This window comes from Passer montanus, unplaced genomic scaffold (assembly GCF_014805655.1).
Source record: "Passer montanus isolate IOZ18808 unplaced genomic scaffold, ASM1480565v1 scaffold59, whole genome shotgun sequence".
NCBI classification, from domain to species: domain Eukaryota; kingdom Metazoa; phylum Chordata; class Aves; order Passeriformes; family Passeridae; genus Passer; species Passer montanus.
In genome coordinates this window covers 776,991-802,196 of record NW_024370926.1, presented here as the reverse complement: position 1 = coordinate 802,196, position 25,206 = coordinate 776,991, and the positions used below count along the sequence as shown (strand labels likewise).

General features: G+C 51.7%; 1 protein-coding gene across 11 annotated transcripts in view; it reads left to right on the top strand.

The window, feature by feature from the left end:
• Positions 1 to 25,206, top strand: part of MAP4 (microtubule associated protein 4) — a 146,519-nt gene that overhangs the window by 24,115 nt on the left and 97,198 nt on the right. For all 11 annotated transcript variants that reach the window (XM_039726570.1, XM_039726579.1, XM_039726578.1 and 8 more), the window contains 2 exons: positions 3,517 to 3,569; positions 23,841 to 24,091. In XM_039726570.1, the coding sequence (XP_039582504.1) occupies positions 23,851 to 24,091 (241 nt within the window). In that variant the 5' untranslated portion in view covers positions 3,517 to 3,569; positions 23,841 to 23,850. The remainder of the gene's footprint in view (positions 1 to 3,516; positions 3,570 to 23,840; positions 24,092 to 25,206) is intronic.

Here is a 25,206-nt window from a genome sequence, read left to right as displayed (position 1 = left end):
CACCCGACACCCTGGGACTGCTTTGCATGTGGAATGTTGGAGCTGGGATGGGCAACGCCCCTCTTGGCTCCTCTATCAAGTGATCTTCATGGCCTGTGTGTGTTGGAGACAGGAGCTATTTAAAGGGAGCTGTTTATCCAGAGCTTTGGAAAGCAGGCCTGAAGGGTCAGAGAACAGGAAACTCCAAGGTTGAGGGGCTTTCTCCTGCAAGGCACAGAAACACTCCTGAATCTGGGCTGGGAAAACAGAAAGTGCTGCTTGTTTAGGGAATTTGAGGGAGCTGATAAGGGGTTCTGAGATGGGGAATGGCACATTCTTTCTTTGTTCCAACCTCAGTGGCACTGGAGTGCATTCCACCTGGCTGGGATCAGTGATAATCCCGAGCACTGCTCTGCTCCCTGTCTGGCATCCTGAGCAGGGGCTGAGACCATCACTGTGCACACAGAAAGCTCTGGATTGCTGGAACTGGAGACTGTCCAGTGGTGATCCTTCTGGGAGGTGGATGGGGACAGTTGCTGGTTCATCCTTTTTGGGTGGCTGAGCAAGATGGGCTCGGTGCTTTTCCCCAGGACCAGGCAGAGCTGGGAGTTCATCTCCAAAGGACTCTCACTGCAAGCTGCTAGAGATGAGAAGGTGCTACTGAAAGTAGTAAGAACCATCAAAATTACAAAAACCTGAAGGGCATTGTTAATGTTTGCCCTGGAATGTGGGTATTATTTTGGAACTCCCTGGAATAACCAGTGTTAGAGATGGGGTGTGCTTGCTGAGCTCCTGGGTGGGAGCCTGGGGTACTCAGTGTGCTAATGGGATGCAGGGATGCAGTTCTTCTGGGAGGGGAATCTCTGAAGTTGGAATGCTCTGCACTAACAGGATGGGGAGTAGAGGAGCTGAGGAACAAGAACTACTGGTGCAGGATGTGGAACTGGATCTTACAGGGCCAGCCAACAGGAGCAGTCTGCAGGCCAGGCAGTGCCTGTTCCCTGATAGTGCAGGCAGGGCCCTCTGGGGAGTGGCATTCATGAGATCCCTGCTTCCCTTGGTGCTGCTTTTCCATGGCAGCTCTGGGGAAACGGTGCTGGGGAGGGAGGAAGGAACTTGGGAGCTTGGGTCACCATGCAGGGGCATTAAAACAGTTAAACTCCTTAAAACAGTTCTCAGAGGTATTTCTCCAAACTAGAGAGCAGTCCTGCATAACTATGGGCCACAGGAGCTGGGATTTGCTGGATATATGGGTTTTCTCCTCTTCAACAAGGCTTCTGGAACAGTCAGAGTCTTCCTCAATTTATTATGTGAGGGGATGGGGTAAAACCTCTCAGATTATTTTAAGACCCAACACATAAGAAATCTTTGCAGCCACACCTTCAATTTCAGCAAATCTGTTGGTTTTTAGGTATTTAACACTTCTGCTTGTCAGTGAGAACACCCCCTAACTTAAAGAGCATCATTTTTACAGTGGGGGCAGTTAAGACCCCCACAGTACAGGAATTCTGCCCTTCAGGGGTTATTTAGCTAGCAACCAGAGGTGCAGCTTTACCACAGAAAAAGTTGGTTTGCCCAGACCAAGAAGCTGTGGTGGATTTTATCTCACAGTTACCAGGCTGACCCAGCACTGCCCCATTTGGACTGGAGCAGCACTAAAAAAGGAGCTCCTGCTTCTCATTTTCTTCAATTCTGCCTGAAAAGAGAGGTCTCTGGGTTGTTTTTCTTAACAAATAAGGTAAAGTTTTGGTGATTTCAGTGCAAAGAGATTGGAATCTCAGTGTGTGAGAGTGTATCACAGCAAGAGCTGTGGGCTGGAGGCCAGGGGAGCAGCCAGTGGGGCTGTGATGCCCTGGGAGGGGCTGGGGGTGTTCTCTGTGCAAGCAGCTGCAGAGAGGGACCCTGATGTCCCAGTTTGTCCCAGCGTGGCTCACCTGCCAGTAAGGATGTGGGGAAAGGAGGTGTGCTGTTGGTTTGTGGTGTGTGTTAGCAGTGTCCCTCTGGGGCAGGCACCGAGCACCTGGTGCAGCTGAATCCTGCACCAGAGGCTCCTGTCCTTAATTAATGTGGCAACTCCCCTTCCCAGCCCTTCTGAAGGGAGCAGGACTCTTCTGGAGGGCTTTTCTCACTCCTGAGTGCTTCACTGAAGCATTTAAAATGACACTTTTCACTGGGCTGTTTCCCCATTTAGCTAAAAGCTCTGGCATTTCATTTCCCTGGAACACGAAGTGTCCATCTGTGGGGAGAGGAACATGGACTGGTGTTTCTGTGGCTGCTGGGCAGGTACTGAGATTATCTTTTCCTGGGAGATTGGCTGGATGACCTGCAGTGGTGGGGAACAAGTTGGACATTTATTTCTCCATGGGGATTGAAATACTTTAACTCTGTGGCTCAGTTTATGTTCTCTTCTGCAAGGGGGCTAGAAGGAGTAATTACTGGGATAGAATCTTTTTAACAGTTGTGTTTGCTTTACAATTAAGAAACATTATCAACAGAATGTAAAATATTTAAATAGAAAAATTTGGAATAGAACAGCCAGGTGAGGAGATGGTTCCTGGTAAATGGTGGAATCATGGCAAAAGTAGGAAATGAGCTGGAGCTGATCAGGGGGGCTCGTGACTGGGATGTGGCTGTCACAGGTGGCTGGGCAGGTGTGACAGGGACTGGCAGGGCCCTGTGAGCTCTTAAGCTATTCATTGAGCACCTGAAATGCTGCTTAGGGCAGGGATGTCCTGATCAGCCTGCATTAATTCAGCTTTAATGCTGTGTTTGGAGAAACCTATTAAGGTGTGCAACGGGGGAGAAGTGGCTCACAGTTTTCATGGAATATCCTGAACTGCTGAGCAAGTGTGGATGGGAAATAGCAATCACAGGGTGGCTGGAATGTGGGGGGCCCTCTGGGTGTCCCCAGGCCACCCCCCTGGCAGGGCAGGGTGCCCTGGGCTGTGTCCAGGGGGGTCTGGGATGTCTCCAGAGAGGAGACTCCAGCCCCCCTGGGAGCTGTTCCAGGCTCTGCCCCTCCATGGACAGAGGCTGCTCCTGCTCTGAGCTGCAGCTGTTGTGGTTTGCTTTGTGGCCACTGCTCCTTGTCCTGTCACTGAGCAGAGTCTGGCACCCTTCTCCTGGCACACAGGTTGAGGATTTGTGTGGATGGATGGGATCCCTGGGAGCAGGCCCAGCTCCTGCAGTCCCTGCTCATCAGGGATGTCCCAGAGCCCTGAACATCTCTGTGGGCCCTGCTGGACCCTCTGCAGCAGCTCCTGAGGAGCCCAGAGCTGGATGTGACACCTCAGCTGTGGTGAGCAGGGCTGAGTAGAGGGGCAGGATCCCCTCCCTCACTCCTGACCCCAGCACCAGGAGATCTTACTCCTGCTGAGGAGGGAACACCAGGAAAAGCTGCCTGGATCACTGTGGGGGACTGCAGCAAAACCTGCCAGCTCTCAGTTAATTGTGGGTAACAGCACTCATGTCCCAGCATCCCTGACTGCTGCCATCCAGGCTCTGTGCTCACACAGTTCCTTCTGCTTTGTCTTGCAGATAAGCAGCTCCTGAGGACTGAAGTACCTGCCCAGGGAACACCTGCTCCTGAGGTAGGAACTGATTTTCTACTGACCCAACAGGAGATGTTTCATTCAGAAGCAGGGTTTGGTGCAGCTGTGCTGGGAACTGCAGCCACCACCCAGGGATCTGAGATGAGAGTTCTGCCACTGGGAACCTGTGTGGAGCAGGCATGGCTGGAATGCACTTACCTTCCCATTCTGTTCTGATAAACCTTCTAATTACTGCTCTTTTACATCCTGCCAGTTAAAATCCTTCCAGACAGAGTCATAGAAAGGTTTGAGTTGGGTTAAACCCATCCAGTGCCACCCCTGCCATGGCAGGGACACCTCCCACTGTCCCAGGTGCTCCAAGCCCTGTCCAGCCTGGCCTTGGGCACTGCCAGGGATCCAGGGGCAGCCACAGCTGCTCTGGGAATTCCATCCCAGCCCCTCCCAGCCAGGAATTCCCAGTTCCCAATATCCCATCCATCCCTGCCCTCTGGCAGTGGGAGCCATTCCCTGTGTCCTGTCCCTCCATCCTTGTCCCCAGTCCCTCTCCAGCTCTCCTGGAGCCCCTTCAGGCCCTGCCAGGGCTCTGAGCTCTCCCTGGAGCCTTCTCCTCTCCAGGTGAACATTCCCAGCTCTCCAGCCTGGCTCCAGAGCAGAGGGGCTCCAGCCTTTCAGGTATTTACTGAAGTTTCAGACATTGCTGGGGTTCTGTTTGGGGTAACAGGGCTGGTGTGGAACTCCATGTTTATCTTTTCTGGCCACTTGGACTTTCCTTCCTTGCCTTTTCTGCTTCAAAGGGCTCACATCTTGTTTAACTTGGTCATTCAAATCTTCTTTTTATCAGAGTAAGAGGACTACAAAAGATTAAAATGGGTAAACTAGGCTAAGAAAAACAAGTCTGATTTGATTTGTTAGGAATTGGGAGCAGCAGATCATCCAGGTTTTTTATCTTAGCTGTCCTTTGGGGAAGGCACAGCAAAGCTGCAGTTCTGGAATGTGCCATCAGCTCTGCAATGGGGATGTTTGAGGTGCAGGTGCTCACCTGATGTGCTTTGGGGGAGGAATTACAATTTATTCCAGATTTTTGTGTGCACTCAGAGACCCAGGTGTATTCTGCAGAGCAGTTTGGGATTGTTCTCAAATGCTGGTTCTGTCTTGAAGTCCTGAGAGGAATATCTGCTGTTTTCTTCCCTGTTTGACCCATCCATCTGCCTTTTCCTGTAAAAATGCCTGAGCTGAAGGTGGCAGAGCTGGTTCCACCCAGTGACCCTTGGCTGTCAGGAGTGCAGAGGGGTCACCTGGACAGAGCTCTAACACCTTGATTTACCATCACCAGCTCTGCCCACTGCCATCTGGAACTGCCTGCAGGTCACAGGAGCCTCACAAGTCTCCTAAAACTCAGTTATGGAATAAAATTATTCCTCAGGTGCCTTTTCTTTTCAGTATCCTTAAATGTCAGATGCAGAGATAACACTGTAGGTGCAGAATTCTTTATTTTCAGTGGGGCTGGTGCTCCTGTTCATGGTGGGACTGGAAGAGGCTCCTGTGTCCCAGTTCCTGAGGGGGCTGGAAGGTTTGGAAGGTGCTCCCAGTTCCTGAGGGGGCTGGAAGGTGCTCCCAGTTCCTGAGGGGGCTGGAAGGTGCTCCCAGTGCTGCAGGGGCTGTGCCCAGGCTCCCTGGGCCATTCCCAGCTCCTGCTGCTGCTCCCAGGGCTGTGGCCACCAGCCAAACCATCTTAAGCTGTTGTCTCAAAGCCACTTGAAGAGAAGCCAAGGAAGATGGCTTATCCCCCCTGGGTGGGCTGGGGGAGGGCTGTGCCCAGAGCTTGTCCCCACGTGCTTGTCCCCGTGGCCTGGGTGGACCTGCAGGGGTCACAGGGTGTCACCACCTGACAGGGAAGGTGACAGAGGAAAGGGAGAGCTTGGTGTTTTCCTCCCCGCACCTGCCAGTCTTGAGTGTGGTTTTTTTCTCCTCTTTTCTACCTCTCTTGGCCTGGCCCAGTGTGGTCTGAAGGTCTGCCAGGCTGCTGGGATGTCTGGGCTGGGTTTGGACTTCATGGAATGTCTCCAGTTGGAAGAGACCCTTAGGGATCATCGAGTCCAACTGCCTGCTCCTCATGGGAGCACCTAAAACTGGATGCCATGCCTGAGAGTGCTCCCCAGGCACCCCTGGGCTCTGGCAGGTCGTGTTGTACCTCCCAGCTCGTGTTTGCCAGCAGGATTTCCCCCCTTGCATTTCTCCCTTGTGCAAAGAGGGAGTTGTGGCAGGATTGCCTCCTGCAGTCCCAGGCATCCCTGGCTCCACAGCTCCAGGCTTCCAGGAGGTGCAGAGCCAGCAGGTGTTTCCCACTGAGCAGCTGAAGTGCTTCCTGCAGGGATTCATTTGGAATGTTTCACCCAGGCTCATTGACTGTGAGGATGAGGAGCAGCAGTTTCTTCCTCCCCCACGTCCTCGGGAAGCTGGGAGAGCAGGCACGAGGGAGGAGCCCTGCTGGGAGCTGGGCTGCTCCTGCCTGGATTCACCTGCCTGAGGATATCTTGGGGTCTTTACAAACCTCAGACTGTCCCTCAGGACTCCCCCAGTTCCTCCTGCTCACTCCTCTGGGAGCTCTTCCAGCCAAGCCCAGGGAATGTTTGGTCATGATGGTGGCACCTGGATCTCCACTTGGTTCTTGTGGTGGTTCCACTTGTCCAGGTGGGGAGAAAACACTCTGAAAATGTTATCTGCTGGATAAATTGATATTTTGTTGTGTAATAGCTCTAACTGGGAAGAAGCACCCAGAAACCCACATCTTTAGGGTCAGTTTTATGGGATGTGGGGCCGTGGCAGAGGGTGCCCAGAGCAGCTGTGGCTGCCCCTGGATCCCTGGCAGTGCCCAAGGCCAGGTTGGACAGGGCTTGGAGCACCTGGGACAGTGGGAGGTGTCCCTGCCATGGCAGGGGTGGCACTGGATGGGTTTTAGGGTCCCTCCAACCCAACCCATTCAGGGATTTGAGGATTCTGAGTCACTTTACCACTTAAGGTTTTACTTTCCTAAAGTGATGTGAACTAAAATCAAAAGGTTTTTATTTTCAGTTCTACACTGAATAGTTACTTTTTTATTCCCTTCTTTTTCCCCTTTTGGAAGGGAGTTGCTGTGTCCAAGGGCACCTCAGTGTGGCCCTGGACCCTGCAGCCACCCCTGGGATAAGAAAGTGAATCATTCTCTAAGGAAACCACCACACCATGCCTGATAACGCTGCAGGGACACCTGCAATGTCTTTATTGCTCTTTCTTTCATGAAATCTCAGCTTTTGTTTTCTAACCAAAGCCTTGTTTTCCAGGCACCCTTGAATGTGTTTGTTATCAGGAGCACGGAAATGTAAATACAATGGTGGTTGGGCTGCAGCAGCTCCTCCCTTCCTCCCCCTGCCTTCCTGCGTGCTCTTGGGAAGGGGGGAGCTGTTCTTCTGCATTAATTCATTCAGAAAGGACTGTTCTTGCCCCTGCTGCCACCTCATCAGATTTCAGGGAGAGACAATTCTCTCCTTGAGACCCAGAACTCACACAAGGCCTCGTGCTGTGGCTCCTCTTGGCATTTCCCCAAGCTCCTGCCTACCAGCACATCCCATTTTTTAACTAGATAAGCCACACAGGCACTGTTCTGCTTGAACTAAGACTGCATTCTTCTCCTTGCAACATTTGAGCTCATTTCCTAGAAGAAAAACTGAAAAAACTGGAGCCTTCACCAGCCTGAGTCTCACAGCCTGAACTTTGCAGCAGTTTTGAGAGTTTTGCCCAAGTGAGGCTGTGCTGGATGTGCTTGGTCACTGGGAGCTAATGTTGGTTGATCTCTCAGTCAGCAGGAATTTTGTCATTAAAAGCAGGTCAGGACAGCAGAAAGGCTCCAGTGTAGAATTTGTTCTTTGGCCTCACCCGGGAGGAATTGGGCTCAGCTGTTGGATGTGAGCAGTCACTTGGCCTCACTCTGTGCCTGTCATCTGCTTTTTTTACTGGCTCTGTCATGAACTTTGTGTGGCAGGAACAACTTTCTGGGCACTTATTTCTCCTCAGTTAGCAGGCCCTTCTTGCCTGAGGTGCCACAGCAGATGTGTGATGTGTCTGTGCCACGCTGGGGCTGGCCCTGGTCACTGCCCAGGAGCCCAGTGCTGCTCCTCTGGCCCTGGGCCAGCTGTGGGGCTGAAGCAGCTCAAGAAAAATCCCTGGGATCCTCTCTAAGAATAAACATCACGTGAGAGCAGGAGTGTCCCCCTGCCTGGGCAGAATTAAGTGTCCTGCTGGGAGGCAATAGCAGCAGCTTAAGGGCTGGGCTGGCATCCCCTGGCTGCAGGGATGGGCTGCAGGGCCCCGGAGGGGCTGCTCTGCACCTGCAGCTTCCCCTGCTCCTGAGCATGAGAGGTGCTCCCAGAGCTGCTGGGTTCATCAATCAGCAGTCCCCGAGTCCCTTTTGAAGGAGGTGGGGATGTGCCTGCTGAGCTGAGCTCCCTCTGGGGGGAATGCTGCTGGATGTGCCTCTGAGCACGTTCTCAGGCACTTCCCTGGAGCTGGGGCTCTGTCCCTGCCCCGGGCAGCACAGGAGCTGCAGGGCTGCTACTGCCTCGTGGCTCCTGCTCTGGGGAGCTGAGCTAATTCATGTTCCCAGGAATTCCCTGGTGGAGAAGGTCCCTCTCTGCACTAACACTGGAGCTGTGAATGTCCCTCAGAGCACCCCGAGTTGTCCCCTGGGGAGTTTGGGGTGACTCTCTGCACCTTTCCCTGCCTCACACCCCATTCTGGAGCTCAGTTGTCCTTCTGCCTGTCCTTGGGAGCTGCAGCACCAGCTCAAGAAAAATCCCTGGGATCCTCTCTAAGAATAAACATCACGTGAGAGCAGGAGTGTCCCCCTGCCTGGGCAGAATTAAGTGTCCTGCTGGGAGGCAATAGCAGCAGCTTAAGGGCTGGGCTGGCATCCCCTGGCTGCAGGGATGGGCTGCAGGGCCCCGGAGGGGCTGCTCTGCACCTGCAGCTTCCCCTGCTCCTGAGCATGAGAGGTGCTCCCAGAGCTGCTGGGTTCATCAATCAGCAGTCCCCGAGTCCCTTTTGAAGGAGGTGGGGATGTGCCTGCTGAGCTGAGCTCCCTCTGGGGGGAATGCTGCTGGATGTGCCTCTGAGCACGTTCTCAGGCACTTCCCTGGAGCTGGGGCTCTGTCCCTGCCCCGGGCAGCACAGGAGCTGCAGGGCTGCTACTGCCTCGTGGCTCCTGCTCTGGGGAGCTGAGCTAATTCATGTTCCCAGGAATTCCCTGGTGGAGAAGGTCCCTCTCTGCACTAACACTGGAGCTGTGAATGTCCCTCAGAGCACCCCGAGTTGTCCCCTGAGGAGTTTGGGGTGACTCTCTGCACCTCTCCCTGCCTCACACCCCATTCTGAAGCTCAGTTGTCCTTCTGTCTGTCCTTGGGAGCACCACCAGGAGTGCCCCTCTCCCTGGGATCACAAATTTTGCTTCCCAAACTTCCAACAAATCCTTCCCTGAGCTGTTGTAGGCAAAGGTTCAGCTCTGCTTGCAGAGGGGCCCAGCTGTGATCAGGGCTTTTAAAGGTAAAGGCTTTGGGCCCCCTGGGAGCCTCCCCAGTTGGGGGAGATTTTCTAGTCTTAGTTTTGTGTTAGGAAAAGATGATGTGTGGGATGTTTTTCTGGTTTTGGTCTCTTAGTTTATTATTTTCTTATTAAAAACTTGGTATTGTCTGTACTGGATTTAGTGCTTAGGGAAACTACCAGTAAAATGGGTGAGGGATGTACAGTCTCAAGGTTCTTTCTAATCACTTTGTTCAATTAACTTTAGAAATGTACTTTATTTTCATTTTTCTTCCAATACTCATCCTCTGTTCATGTACATTACTAAAAATTGTGGTAAATCTCCTTTAATCACTTTGTATTACCAACAGTACAGAAAATAGAATAGATGAAGAAGAAGGAGAAGCACCACTTTGTCCTCCACCTTAACTCCATACTAAAATATACTAAAACACCCTAAAACCTAAAATTCTCACCTCAGTGATACACTATACTAATCTCTATTATCTATCTCACACTTTTGTAATTTCTAGTTTATCTAGAAATCCTAGAAGCCTTCTCCATAAGTGAGAGTCAAAGTGTTTTTCTGGGGGTCAGGCTCCCCCAGAGCAATCAGGAATATCCCCCTTCCCCTCAGTTCCCACCTTGGTTTAAAAGGATTTCAGAGTTTTGCCTTTCTCACCTGTGTGTGGGCACAAATATCCCTGCTTAGAACTAATTCCCATTAAGGTGGAATATGGTTAATCTGCATGACATCAGTTGTGGAGCTGCCCCAAGATGAGCACAGTCCATGCATGGAATTGCCAAAGGTGGTGCAAAAAGCCTTTTCTGAGCATGTTCTAGTGGCACACCCGTGTGCAAACATCCCAAACAGGATACCCTGTCCTCAGCAGGGTCAGGGAGAGAGATAGCCCAGAGCTGGGCTTAGCAGAGCCAGGAACAGAGTCAGGAGCAGGGATATGCCAGAGCTGGGCTTAACAGAGTCAGGAGCAGGAGTATCCCAGAGCAGGGCTTAGCAGAGTCAGGAACAGAGTCAGGAGCAGGGATATGCCAGAGCTGGGCTTAACAGAGTCAGGAGCAGGAGTATCCCAGAGCAGGGCTTAGCAGAGTCAGGAACAGAGTCAGGAGCAGGGATATGCCAGAGCTGGGCTTAACAGAGTCAGGAACAGAGTTAGGAACAGGGATATCCCAGAGCTGGGCTTAGCAGAGTCAGGAGCAGGGATATCCCAGGGCTGGGCTTAACAGAGTCAGGAGCAGGGATATGCCAGAGCTGGGCTTAACAGAGTCAGGAGCAGGAGTATCCCAGAGCTGGGCTTAACAGAGTCAGGAACAGGCTCCAGAGCTTGGAGCCTTCCTGGTGTATTCTGCTCCTACCCAAAATGTGCTTAAGAATTTTAATTCTCCATGAATTTCTGAGCACCTGAGTGGCCTCCATAGAAAATAAGGAAATTTGGTTCCTGGCCTGAAAATCCACCTGGATGGAGTGGGGAGGTGCTTGTGCATGGTCCTTGGGCATGTCCCCATGGAGCAGGAGCAGGTTTTTACCTTTCAGTAGTGTTTGAAAGCTTTAAAATATTGTTTTCTTTTGACAAATCCTTTTGAAAAAGCATTGCCAGGTTTGCTGTTCCACTCCTCTGGAGCACCAAGCTGGTGCTAAGTTGCCATGAATGAAAAAATCAATTTTGCACTCAACTTTCTCATGTGGAAGCTTCCAGCCCTGTGTCCTGATGGGCAGGTTCTGGTGCTCTGTAATTAAGCTGTCAGGAGAAGGGCTTATTTTAATTAAAAGTGAAGCAGCTGCTCTGGTACAGTCACTGACACAACTGGAATTGTTCTGTGCAGGGAAAGGAGTGGAGCCTGTGTGGGGTGGAGTGGCTGGAAGCAGAGATGGTGTCCAGCCTGTGCCTGATCCCCAGCTCAATTCTGAATTCATCTTCCCTGGCCTTGCTTTCCCTCCCACGCTCTCAGATGTGTATATACACATATTTATATATTATTATATATACACAAGGCAAAACTGGCAGTTGATGGGCCTGCACAGTGGTGCTGAAACTGTAATTAGGTCAGTCTAAACCTCTGAATTTTTTTCTCACAGCATGACTTGAACTCATTCTCATCTCTGGGTTTGTCCCTCCAGTGTTGGTGCTGTTCAGTTTTCATCCCATCTTAGAAATGAGCACCCAAATTCTCACCTGAGAACAAAATCCATTATTCTGGGAGACATACATGAGACAAACGTGGAATAGGATGAATTCAGAGGAGCTGCCACAGGGGCTGAGGTGAATTTTTGCAGTGGAACTTCTTCTTTTTGTGCACCCATCCCAGGCAGCGAGGTGAAGAAGGTGAAGAAGGTGAAGCAGGGGGAAGGAGGAGGAGGTGAAGGTGAGAACTGCTGGGTGGTGCCATCCTTGCCTCTCTGCCAGGGGAAGGATCCTGTGGGCACAGCCAGGCTGCCCTTGTGCCAGGGGTTTGCCCGGGGTGGGAGGTGGGATCCAGCTCCTCCCTGGCTATTAAAGGAAAGCAGCTGACAGGAGCAGCTGCTGGGGCTGGGGCTCAGCCCAGCATCCTCCAGAGAAAGTGCTTTGCAAACAGCCTTTCCTCCCCTGCCCCCACTTCTCCTTGCCTGTGCCAGGAGAAGGCAGGAGCCTCTTCCCCCATGATGGATGAAAGTCTCCTTTTTTGGTGCTGCCTGTCCTGGCAAGCAGCACACGAAATCCCCTCTGCTGCGAGGCCCTGAAACCTGCAGGGCCCTGGGGGCTGCCTTTTTACAGCTGCTCACTTGGGAGCTAAAACTTCCAGGTCTGGCCAGAAGGTGGGCAGGCTCTCCTTTTTCCTTAGATAAATATTTGATTTTTGGAGTCCTTTTTAGGGCTCTTCCTTCAATGCTGGTAGGCCTGTGCAGTGCTCGACACTTGAAAGTCCCTCACAGTTATTATCTATGAACTCATCTTCCATGTGGCTTTTTTGAAGGCCAGCCAAGAGCATTAATCCCCACCTTCTAGAGTCCCTAATCCCTGCTGGGGCTTAGAGGAAAGTTATTCTTGTCCTCCCAGTGAAGCTGCTCTGGCAGAGCATCTCTCTGTGCAACTTAAGGCAAGTTTATTAATGTGACTTTTTATCAGCTTGGAAAGGGTGCAGCTCAGGATGGAGCAATCCAGCTTGGACAGTCTTACCCCATCCTGCTGAGTGCTTGATGGCACCGAGATTGCCCAGAGGGAGGGAATCTGCAGGAGGGTGGTGTGCTCTTATCTCAGCCATAATTACCCGTAGTAAAAGGCTCTTTGCAGGCATGGGTAGGTGCCACAGATCTTTTTTGGGAATGGGTGCAGCTGAAGGGAACTCAGGGCTGCAAGTTGGCTGCTGGGGTGATTCTTTGCAGTTGTATCACTCTTCTCTGCTCAGCCTGACATTCCTAAAGCCTCCCAGCTCTGCTTTTCATCCAGTTGTGGCTGTGCTGGCCTCCAGCCCTCTCCCTCCGTGAGCCTCCCCCTTCCACCATCCCTCCTCCTCACAGGCTGCTCTGGGCTGCTCCAGGTGGGCTTCCTTCAGCTTCTCCTCCAGGGATTCACACAGGAGGGGCAGCTGGAGCAATTTTACCTTCACTGTTGTCAGTGTGGTGGCTTTGTGCAGCTCTGGTGGTCGGTGTGGTGTCAGTGGAGGGTTTGGGGGGTGGCTGAGGAGCTGAGGAGGAGCTGAGCTGCCTCTCTGGTGCTGCCTCCCACTGGGAAGTTGCAAAACCCCCTCAGGCTTTTGGGCAAGTGCAGAGCAATTGCAGTGTAATTCCCTGGAATGTGGCAGGGCTGCTCTCCTGGGTGTCTGGAGTTGTGTGGCTGAGTTCTTGGGCAGAGTGTGCCTCTCCAAAGCCTGAGAGCAGCCGGAGTTGCTGTGGAGTGCCCTGATAACACAGGCTGGTGCTTCAGCCTCCTCACCCTGAGCAGAGGGGAAGGGGAACAGGGAACTGATGGAAAAGCTGCAGGTGAGAGTCTGGAAGGAGACTTTACAGAGCTCCCAGTGCAGCTGAACTGAGAGCAAACGGGGCATCTGTGCCAAGGAAATGCTGGCAGGGTGGGCAGGCCCTGGCACAGGTGCCCAGAGCAGCTGTGGCTGCCCTGGATCCCTGGCAGTGCCCAAGGACAGGGCTTGGAGCAGCCTGGGACAGTGGGAGGTGTCCCTGCCATGGCAGGGTGGCACTGGATGATCTTTAGGATCCCTCCAAGCCAAACCATCCTCTGATAGCATTCCATGGCACAGGTACCTGCACACATGTCTGTGTGTGTATTCAGACACGCTCAAACAGGAATTCTCCCCGGTTCTCTTGCATTTGGATGTTCCTTCTGCCTTGATCTTTGACACAAATCTCACTCCAGCTAATTACTTTTATTTTGCATAAGTGCAGAATGTTGACTTTATTTTTAAACTGCTTTTACTGAGTTGAAAATAATGGTAATCAGGGACATGTAATATTCATGTTCCCCACCACTGGAATTCCTCGAAGTCCTGAAGTACTGGTATTTATTTCTCTGTTCCCTTTCCTCTGCTAATAACAGCCCTGGCCACAGTGATCCCTTTGTGTGGAGACCTGGAACCTTCCATCACACCTGGCAATGGTGGCATCAGTCCTCTCCAGGCACCTGTGCTGTGAGAGAGGGAAACTCATAGTTGAGACAGAGACAATACAAAGCAGCACACTCCATTTTCAGAAGGCTTCAAACCCTTTTTATTACAGCATTCATGCTTTTTATACATTCTTACAAAACTACAAAAGTGAGTTTACACTTTACTCATTGGTCACGAGAGACAAACAAAGTGCTCACAGGCAGTTGCAGGTTTCTCTTATTTTTCCTTCTTTCCATCTTGGTTTCTATGTCAACGACCTTGGTAGGAAATTCTTCCAGGGGTAAACATGGATCCTCTCTGGCTCACAGAAGTTGCTGTGAAACCTATTCCACCATGAAATGTTCAGTGGAAGGTGGTGGGGTGTGCAGGGATTCCCCCCTGGAATCCTGGCTGCTGGGGCTGTGCTCCAGCTCTCTGGAGGGGAATGCTGTGTGGGATGCACTGGCAGCAAGGGGGGAAGAGGCTCTGGCTGCTGGCAGGTTTGGGCCTGTGCCAGGATCACCAGTGAGATCCATTCCTGTGTGGAATCCCAGCCTCAAGGAGCACACTGTGAAATGAGTTCTGGCAGGGCACAGGCTGTGTTTGAGCAGTGCAGAGCTCAGAGGCTCGTGGGGCACCCACTGCTCCATCCTCACTGGGTAAGGCTGGGTTCCTTGGAAGCACCCTCCTGCACCATCCTGGCCTTGTTCCAGCTCTAAATGTGCATTGTCCTTTGGGGGTTTGGTGTTGCCATGGTTCCTACAGCACTCTTGCAGCTCCAGTGCAGTTTTTATGGGTGCTGGGAGCTTTTCCTTCCTGCAGTGCCTGGATTGTGTGACATTCCTGGGATGCACTCTGCAGTTTCACAGAATCTTTCACAGAATTAGACTCCCAACCTTTGACTGACACCCCCATATCAAGCAAACCACAGTTTAAATCAAGTAGATTTGAGTCATCCTGGTTGCTGTTGCCTCCCCTGGGTGCCCTTCTGGTCCTGCACTTCCCTTAAAGTCCCTGTACTTTAAAGTAGAAATGTTCCTTTTTTTTGTTGACTCAAATACAGATAATTTTAGTATGAATGAATATCCACATTTAAAAAGAGCAGGTGGGAATGGCTTTAGCAAAGCTGGGCAATGCTGGTCTGGCAGCCTTCAGGCCACCTTCAGGAATGGCTTTGGAGCTGACACTGAGTAGGAGCTCCACATCCAGAGAGAGTAGCTTGTTTTACAACTTGCCTTTGGCTAGAGTGGGATTTCTGCCTGCTTATCCTTGGAGACTTCATCATTCCATGAAATTGAAGCTCTCCAAGCCACGAGGCAGGGAGAAAATAGAAGTTTCCTCAAATCTCCAGAAATTGAGAGAATCTTTTTAACATTCCCAGCGAGGCAGGAATGCTGGAGTTGTCTGCTGCCTGCCTCTGCTAATTCATGTGGCATCTGAATAATTGATGATGGGGAAGGCTCAGCTCAATGGCTTTATCAGTGCTTTCCTGAGGGAAATGAGCTGATGAGAATGTTTCTGATCATGGAGCAGAAATCATCATTAAGGACTCGGATGCAGCAAATTGGGTTTATTTGCAGTACCAATAACAGCAAAAACAATGCTTGAAACAGAGAAATGGCTCAAAATCCCTAAGGAATGAAACCCTACAATTGATGGGCACCCTTGAGGAGCCTCAGATTTCCCCGTGGTGGAAGGCCCAGGTGGGAGAGGTTGTTCCTGACCCCAGAAGTGGAAGGAGGGAGATGCCAGATGTGGGGGAGGAAGTGGCTGGAGCAGACACTGAGAGGAGGAAGCAATCAGGGCTGAAGTTCTGCCTCAGCTTTGGGGTCATGTTGAGACTTCATTAAACCCATCTGAAGTGAGAACTTAAAACTTCCTGTTTATTGTCTGGTGTGTGGCCATAAAGGGATTGTGGAAGTGACTGAGGTCTGCATGAAGCCTTCAGAGCTGTTTCATGGTCACAGTCCTGGAATCCCAGACTGGCTTGGGCTGGAAAGAACCTCAAGGATCATCCAGTGCCACCCCTGCCATGGCAGGGACACCTCCCACTGTCCCAGGCTGATCCAAGCCCTGTCCAACCTGGCCTGGGACACTTCAGGGATCCAGGGGCAGCCACAGCTGCTCTGGGAATTCCATCCCAGCCAGGAATTCCCAATTCCCAATCTCCCATCCATCCCTGCCCTCTGGCAGTGGGAGCCATTCCCTGTGTCCTGTCCCTCCATCCTTGTCCCCAGTCCCTCTCCAGCTCTCCTGGAGCCCCTCCAGGCCCTGCCAGGGGGAATCTGGGATTCCTGAGTGTTGTCCTGTGTTGTCCTTGTGTTCCCTTGTGCAGGCAATAGTAGGAACTGTTTTCCCTTTACTTGTGCTTTTCTGGCTTTTCTGTAGCAGCGTGGAGGCTCTGGGGCTGACTGAATTTATTCTGAGAAATTAAAGTGAGCCAGAAGGCTCAGGGACTTTGTGCTGAGAAGGGAAACAGCTCTACAAGTGCTTTGTCTGTTTTAGGAGTCCAAGCTAAAAACCATCAAATGCCCCAGACCTGCTCTCTTTGTCCCCAAATCTGCCTCCTCTGGTCCTGCCCCATCTCTTGTCTCTCTCACAGGAGGGCAGCAGTCATTTAAGCCTACAAATAATAGCTGGAAAATCTCTTGCTGTATTTCTGGGTTGTCTAAAGGAGAAGGTGGCTCTGTGACTCTCCCTGAAATCCTGATTTGCTGGAAGTCCAAATGTGCACCAAAAATCAGGAATATTTGATGTGCTGCCTCCCTGTCTGCCCTCCCAGGAGCTCTGAGGAAGCTGCCAGCTCACTCTGGTCTCAGCAACACCTCCAAGCTGAAGTTTGGTTTGATTTTGCTGTGGAAATATCTGGAATCTCCTCATGAATCCTGGTTTGATGATGCCATCAGGTGCTTGGGCTGGTCCAGCAGGTCTGGAGCATCCCAAAAACTGGAGACCTTCCCTCTGCCAGGGCTGGTACTGCACATCAGGGACTCCTTGGGGAGCTGATTCCTGAATAGAACTCTGGGATCCAGGTCACTCTTTCTGAGGCTGGTTTTTCCAGCAGTTAAGCTGAGTGTGATTTTGAGTGTTGGGAAGATTTTATTAAGGATCTCTCAGCCTCCATCTCTCTGCCTCTAAGAAGCTTCTGGTGATCTCTGGGATTTCCTGTGCCTCCAGAAACAGCCATAAAACAGAGCTCTTGCTGTGTTTCACTTTAAAACAATAAATTAGTGAATCCCATTGGTTTAGACTGTGCCAAAATATAAAAATTGCACAGATTGGGTCACAGATTTTTGTGCCCAGCCAGGGAATGTGAGGAACGTCGGCGGCCCAGGCGGTCGCTGCGTCCTCTCCTCTGGGAGGATGGATGCAGAAATCTTTCCATGGATTCCAGGGCTCTGGGAGGAGGATGACTCTGCAGATCTCTGCTCTCCTGTTTCCTCACGCCTCAGCAGCCACGGCTGAGTGCTCCCAACAGCTCCAGCTAAGAAAAGCAACCTGACTTACCCAGGAGAAATTGGAATTATGACCGAGCTGTCCCTGTTCCTCCCAGCCAGGCATTTTATTTGGGATGGAGTTAGGAGCTAATTTTAAAGGAGCTGATGGAATAATGGATGTGCTTCTCATAAATCTGGGCATCAGGGTCTCCTTTAAACCAGCAAAAAAAGGAAGTGTTCCTTCCCTGTTCCTCCTGGATGGGAGCAGGTTTCTCTTCCCTCTCTGGCAGGAAGGTGCTGGACCCAGCCTGGATGGAGCCTGGCAGGGCTCTGGGGCTGGAATGCTGTGTCACTGTCACTGTCACTGCAGGGCTGTCAGTGAGGCCTCAGGTTTTAGCTTTTATATTTTCACATTCTGTGCTGCTTTAGTGTGTGGGTCTGAGCTTCACATCAGGGCATGGGGAGCTCTCTGCACAGAGCAGGGAGACAAAACAATTCCTGCTCCAGCTGGGCACCAAGGACAAATGATCCAAATCTCAGCCCCAAGAGCACAAACCCCGTGGGCTGGAGAGAGAAAAACAAGCAGGATGGGACTGCAGGGGCTGCAGCTGGGATTGGACACTGAACTGCAATGTGCACATGGAGCAGAGCTGAGCCCAGGGAGAGACCCCGGCAGCGCTCGTGCATTTTGGGACCATTTGGGTTCATCTTGGGTGCAGCCCTGGCTGGGCTCTGGTGCTGCCCAAGGTGGATCCATGGAGGAGATCCTTTGAATAAATCCCTGCTTTATTCTTTAGCTCTGTCCAGTCTCTGTTCTAGGTCAGCTGCACAAGGCATCATCAGGCACCTGGGTGTGCTCCTGTGGGAAAACCAAAACCAGCATTCCCTGTGCCAGGAGTGCCAGGGAGGTCAGGCAGTGCCCCACACTGAGTGTGATTGTGTTTGGACACTTTACAGGCTTTCAGGTTTGGGTTTTTGGGCAGCATCCCCGTGCCAGCTCTCCTCTTTCTCTGACTTCAGACAAGAACACAAAATCTGGGTCAGACTGATCATAACTTGAAATTCCAAGCCTGTGCGTGCCCGGAGGCAGGAACACAACAGAGCAGGCAGGGAAGCTGCAAAATGGAAGCACAAAGTTGAGGAAAGAAATTCTGCTCTTCCCTGGATGGGAAGCTGGAGGCTGTGGCTCAGGCAGGCTTTGGTTTGCCTCCTTTTCCAGAGGGTGGTGGATCTGGGGAGGTGTTCCAGGGGCTCACTTGGAGTAAAACCTGGATGAGGAAGTTGCTGAAGAGAAGTTCTTGATACCCTGAGAAGCTTTTGATGCTCCAGCATCCCTGGAAGTGTCCAAGGCCAGGCTGGACAGGGCTGGCAGCACCCTGGGACAGTGGAGGTGTCCCTGCCATGGCAGGGGTGGCACTGGATGGGTTTAATGTCCTTCCCAACCCAAACCAGTCTGGGACACTTCCAGGGATGGGACAGCTGGGACTAAAAGCCAGTGAAGAGTTGGAACTCCTGGGAAGAAGACACCAGGATGGAGGGTAAGGGGTTAAAATAACCTTGCTGAATCATTCAGATTAGCTGAGGAGAGATGGATTTTATTTATCCCGACAAACAGGTTACTCACTGAGTAAGTACACAGAGATTCTGAGCTGGAGAAGAGCAGATGGAGCAAACCCTGGGTGTAACAGATCAGCTGTGCCTGGAACAGGAGAGATCTAAACAACCCTCCTGTGTAAAAATAACGTGTGAGTTGGAGGAGCAGGATGGGTTTGCTTTGGGGTGGTTTGAAGGTTTCCTGGAATGTGTGGCTGCAGGAAACCCCTTCTCCTTGCCATGCTGCAGCTGTCACTGTGGCAGGGCTGTTCCTGCTGCTTCCACACCTTTCCTTGGAGCAAACTCCTCCCTTTGCTCCAGCCAGGGAGGGCTGGGCTGTCCTTGAGGCTGTCCTGGGTACAAACCTGGAGTCAGGTTGGTGTCACTGCTCCACTCCCTCTGCTGATTTAACAGCCACGAGGATCTGGGCAGCTGAAGAATTATTCACAATTCCTGAGGCTGGAAAAGCCCTCCCAGCCCACAGAGTCCCATCCTCACCTTGTCCCCAGCCCAGAGCTCTGAGTGCCACCTCCAGGTGTTCCTGGATGGACACCTCCAGGGATGGGCAAACCTCCCTGAGGTTCAGAGAGTTCACTGAATAAAGAGCCTGACCACCCTTTCCAGGAAGGAATTTCAGTGCCTTCTTAAACCTTCAGAAATCTCAGTCACTCCTCAGCTGTTCTCTTTCATCCCAAGGTTAATGCCAGAATTCATCTTCCCTGTGCTCTGTTGATGTCTGATTTCCAGAGCTGTGGAGGCAGGGGATGGAGGTGCATCTTGTTATCTTGCTGAGGATTCTTTAATGCTTCCCAGGCAGCTCTGTTCTACATGGATGGAAGTTGGAAGTGGGGTGGGAAGCATCTGTCTCTGTAAGCTGCTCAGCACATGAATATGCTCCAGGATTTGCTCTGTACCCTTGGGCACAATCCCTGCAATATCCTCATTTTCCTCTTGCCTTAGTTAGCAGACAGGCCCTGGGAATCTGGGGATTTGGCTGCTGTAACACCAGAGAAGGAAAAGGAGCAATTCCCAGGGGTTGTGGCTGTCCTTGGAGCCCACCTGGGCTGAGGAGGGATCCCTACAGTCTGTGCCAGGTGATTCTGTGTGTCTGGAACACCAGGGCTGTATTTAAATGGCTTTTCTTAGGTACACTGGTTTATTTTTATGCCTCGTTTCTACACTCCCTATTTAGCTAAATATGGACAAGGAAATGTGCTGCTGATAAGGCTGCATAGCCTCATTATTGTTTTTCCCCAGAATATAGATCACTCCAGTGTCCTGGTTCCTGTGCAGACCTGAGCTAGCAGCACTGTCAGTGCCACAAGCCCCCCAATATTTTATGGCAGCTCTTCCACATGCAGGAAACAAGCACAGGACAGGGGGAAACAGCTTCTAGGTGGGCCAAGGGAGGTTCAGGCTGCATATTGGGAAAATTCCTGCTCCAAAAAGTCTGCCCAGCCCTGGCACAGCTGCCCAGGGCAGTGCTGCAGTCCCCAGTGGTGAAGGGAATTAAAAACCCTGTGGATGTGGCACCTGGGGACATGGTCAGTGGTGGCCTTGGCAGTGCTGGGCTGGATGGATTCAGGACTTTCCCAGCCTCAGTCACTCTGTGCTCGTGATGCAGCTCGTTGGGAAATGTAAATATTGTTTTTCCTTCTGATGCTAAATGACATTTTCAGAAGATGATTGAATGTTCATCGCTGCACATGGAGGCTCAGTGACCTAAAGCCATCAGTTCACTGTGAGCTGAAAACAAAGGAGGATGTGCCTGAAGAATTAGCTCTGTCTGAGCCCCATTTGTTCCTTGAAGGAGCCTGGTCAGTGCAGGGATTAAACTTCTGGAGGTGCCTTCCCTGCCTGGTGCTCCCTGCTGGGTGATGCAGCCAGTTGTGTGCACATCTGGATGATGGTTTGTCTTAAAATAGTCAGGAACTCTGAAAGAAACCTTTCTGGTAAGCCTCTTTCATTTAAATATAAAATGTTTGGTTTTTTTTAACTGAGCATAATTCATTCAACTGTGACCCTGCACGGGGGGTGGAGAGCTCCAAACTTTTCACCTCTGGATTTCCAAGCTGTGATTCAGGGCCTTTATCTGAACCACCCAGAACTGCAGTTGCTGCCTGAAGTGTGGTCTGCCTGCAAGCCTGACCTTTTATTGTTCAAAGAATGAAAAAGAAGAGCTTGAACTGAATTATTTTCCATAACAGACTTGCCAGGAAGGACAGAAACACCACTATCAGTGGGACCCCATTGTTCCCAAGGAATGTGAGGCTGGAGCCTGTAGGTATGTGGTGGCCCTGCAGTGCTGACACAGAATTTCCTGGAGTTCAAGGAGTAGGAGCCTTTGTTTTTTGGGAACAAGAGGATCTGTGTTCTGCCTCCCCATGGAAGGCAGCAGGCCTGGGCTGCTGCTCAGTGGCCACTGGGTCACCCCTCCTGAGCCAGCACAACAAGTGTCCCTTGTGTTCCTGTGGCTGCAGCTGGACCGTGTCAGCAGGAGAGGCTGGAGCTGGGCATGTTCACCTGGACCAGGGGAAATGCAGGGAGAGCTCAGAGCCCCTTCAGACAGCTGGACAGGGACAGGGACAAAGCCTTTCTGTACATTCCAGCAGCTTTGCTTGGCTCTTGCTCCCAGGGATGGCTTCAAAAGGCTGAAAAGTGAAAAAGTAAAGAATTGGTGATGGGTGTGTGTTGTGCCAGCCTGAAGGCTGCAGGTGAGTCAGTGCAGTGCATTTTTTCAGCTTGGTGCCAGGAATAAATTGAACACAGAGATGCAGATCAGGGAGGGATAACTGGTGATTACTTCTCTGTTTCCAGTTCATAGCTGTGGATATAATGCCTACGTGTGCACTTTGCTGCATTTTTTTCATGTGAACATTATTAAAACGTCACTTTCCCCCCCAAATCCCAGGGCTGGAGGGGGTTTGCTGGGATTAGCAAGGTTTGCTGAGGACAGGGATGTGCTGCAGGACCCTCTGGGAGGGATCAGGAGCAGCACTGAAGTATACATCAGAGATTATGTAAACTCCTGATCTCCATAGGGGAGGCTGGGTGGAGTCAAGCCCAGCACTAAATTCCCTTGCGTCATTTGTGTTTGTGCTGCTGAGGGGTGTCATTAACTCCAGATCTGGGGCAGCCAGTGTCACACCATGGCTGCCCTGCCCAGGTGCTGGCTGGTATTTTTAACCTTTTCTATTCAAGGTTTTGGTAAAATACCCCCATGAAATGTCACATCCATGAGCTAAACCTGCTTTAGATGATCCCAGTTTATTTCTGATCCATTGGGAGGGGAGGTTTAGAACCATCTGGGAGTCACTGAGCACTGCTCAGACGTTTGGTGTGAAGGCACAAGGGACATGGAGTGGCCAAAGAGGTCAGATGGAACTCTGTCTGTCTCCTTGTCTGGGTTCCAAGGCAATGTCACACCATGGCTGCCCTGCCCAAGTTCTGGGTAGTATTTTTAACCTTTTCTATTCAAGGTTTTGGTAAAAGACCCCATGAAATGTCACATCCACGAGCTAAATCCACTTTAGATGATCCCAGTTTATTTCTGATCTGTTGAGGGGATTTAGAACCATCTGGGAATCACTGAGCACTGCTCAAACGTTTGGTGTGAAGGCACAGGGGACATGGGGGGTCTAGAACCATCCTGGAGTCACTGAGCACTGCTCAAACATTTGGTGTGCAGGCACAGGGGACATGGAGGGGTTTAGAAACATCCTGGAGTCACTGAGCACTGCTCAAACGTTTGGTGTACAAGCACAGGGGATGTGCAGTGGGCAGGGATGTCTGATGGAACTCTCAGATCTCTGATGGAACTCTCTGTGTCTCCCTGCCTGGGTTCCAGGCCAATGTCACACCATGGCTGCCCTGCCCAGGTGCTGGCTGGTATTTTTAACCTTTTTTATTCAAGTTTCTGATAAAAGACCCCATGAAGTGTCACATTCATGAGGTAAACCTGCTTTAGATGATCCCAGTGTATTTCTCACCTGTTGGGGGGTTTAGAACCATCTGGGACTCACTGAGCACTGCTCAAACGTTTGGTGTGAAGGCACAGGGGACATGGGGGAGTTTACAAACATGTGGGAATCACTGAGCACTGCACAAGCACAGGGGACATGGGGGGGTCTAGAACCATCCTGGAACCACTGAGCACTGCTCAGACATTTGGTGTGAAGGCACAGGGGACATGGAGGGGTTTAGAAACATCCTGGAACCACTGAGCACTGCTCAGACATTTGGTGTGAAGGCACAGGGGACATGGGGGGTCTAGAACCATCCTGGAGTCACTGAGCACTGCTCAAACGTTTGGTGTGAAGGCACAGGGGACATGGGGGGTCTAGAACCATCCTGGAGTCACTGAGCACTGCTCAAACGTTTGGTGTGAAGGCACAGGGGACATGGGGGGTCTAGAACCATCCTGGAGTCACTGAGCACTGCTCAAACGTTTGGTGTGAAGGCACAGGGGACATGGGGGGTCTAGAACCATCCTGGAGTCACTGAGCACTGCTCAAACGTTTGGTGTGAAGGCACAGGGGACATGGGGGGTCTAGAACCATCCTGGAGTCACTGAGCACTGCTCAAACGTTTGGTGTGAAGGCACAGGGGACATGGGGGGTCTAGAACCATCCTGGAGTCACTGAGCACTGCTCAAACGTTTGGTGTACAAGCACAGGGGATGTGCAGTGGGCAGGGATGTCTGATGGAACTCTCAGATCTCTGATGGAACTCTCTGTGTCTCCCTGCCTGGGTTCCAGGCCAATGTCACACCATGGCTGCCCTGCCCAGGTGCTGGCTGGTATTTTTAACCTTTTTTATTCAAGTTTCTGATAAAAGACCCCATGAAATGTCACATCCACGAGCTAAATCCACTTTATTTCTGATCCATTGAGGGGGTTTAGAACCATCTGGGAATCACTGAGCACTGCTCAAACGTTTGGTGTGAAGGCACAGGGGACATGGGGGAGTTTACAAACATGTGGGAATCACTGAGCACTGCACAAGCACAGGGGACATGGGGGGGTCTAGAACCATCCTGGAACCACTGAGCACTGCTCAGACATTTGGTGTACAGGCCCAGGGGACGTGCCTGGTGTCTGATGGAGCCCTCTGTGTCTCCCTGGGCGGGCTGCAGGTGCTCAGGCATGGCTGACCTGGACCACTCCCTGAGCCTGGCCGACGCTCTGACGGAGCCGCCGCCCGACGTGGAGCCCGAGGTGAAGAGGGACTTCATTGCCACGCTGGAGGCTGAGAAGTTTGATGACGTGGTGGGGGAGACTGTGGACAAGACAGACTACGTGCCCCTGCTGGATGATGAGGACGAGGCCAGGCCTGGCAGCCAGGAGCCCAAGAGCAAAGGCCACGTGGACGGGATTGCCGTGGAAAGTAAGTGTCCCAAATGTCCCCAGAACTGCCACAGCTGGAGCAGCTGTGCTCGCTGTGACACTGCTGGCCTCAGTCTGACACACATTTCAAAAGCCAGGACTGAGGGCAAGCCCTGTTTGTTGTGTGAAACAGCCCCTCCCTGCTGGGCCACAGGACAGGCTGTGCTTTACATTCATAGCTGGGCTTGGGGGCTCTTGGGGCTCTCAGAGGGAGCACTGAGCAAATTCTGTGGTGCCATGCTCCACAAAGTGTGTCCCAAAAGAGCAGAGCTGTGCAAGGTGCCACCACTCTGGGGGATGGCAGATCTGAGCAGGAAAGGTGGATGATGAACTGGAAGATGGGAATCTTCATCATCTCCCAGATGTTAACAGCTCAACCCCATGGTTCTGACCCAAGGCTTTGTTTACTTGGATTTCTTTTGGCTCTGCTGGTTGTATGCATGGTACCAAAACTGCTGCTGCTGAACACTTTCCAGCCCAGCTGATATTTAGAATTATGGAATCATTAAAGTTGGAAAAGATCTTGGAGATCTTCAAACCCAGCAGCTCCCCCAGCACTGCCAAGGCCACCCCTGACCCATGTCCCTGAGTGCCACATCCACATGGATGTCACATCCCTCCAGCAATGGGGACTCCACCACTGCCTGGGCAGCTGTGCCAGGGCTGGACAGACTTTTCCAGGGAGGAATATTCCCAATTTCCACCCTGAGGCTGCCCTGGCCCAGCCTGAGGCCGTTCCCTCTCCTCCTGTCCCTGTTCCCTGGGATAAGATCCCAAATCCCCCCGGCTGTCCCCTCCTGGCAGGAGCTGTGCAGAGCCACAAGGTCCCCCCTGAGCCTCCTTTTCTCCAGGCTGAGCCCCTTTCCCAGGAGTTCCATCCCCTTCCCAGCTCTGTTCCCTGCCCTGGACACCCTCCAGCCCCTCAGGGTCTGTCCTGGACCTGGGCACCCCAGAACTGCCCCCGGAGTCTGAGGTGGAACATCACCAATTCATTCATGTTAAGAGCTTTATCAAAAATTCTGTAGGAAAAGGAGAGTTTTAAACAGATGCTTCCCTGTGTGAAAGGGAAAGGAGTGAGATCTCGGGGTCATGCAATGAGTTTCTTTCCCAGTGAAC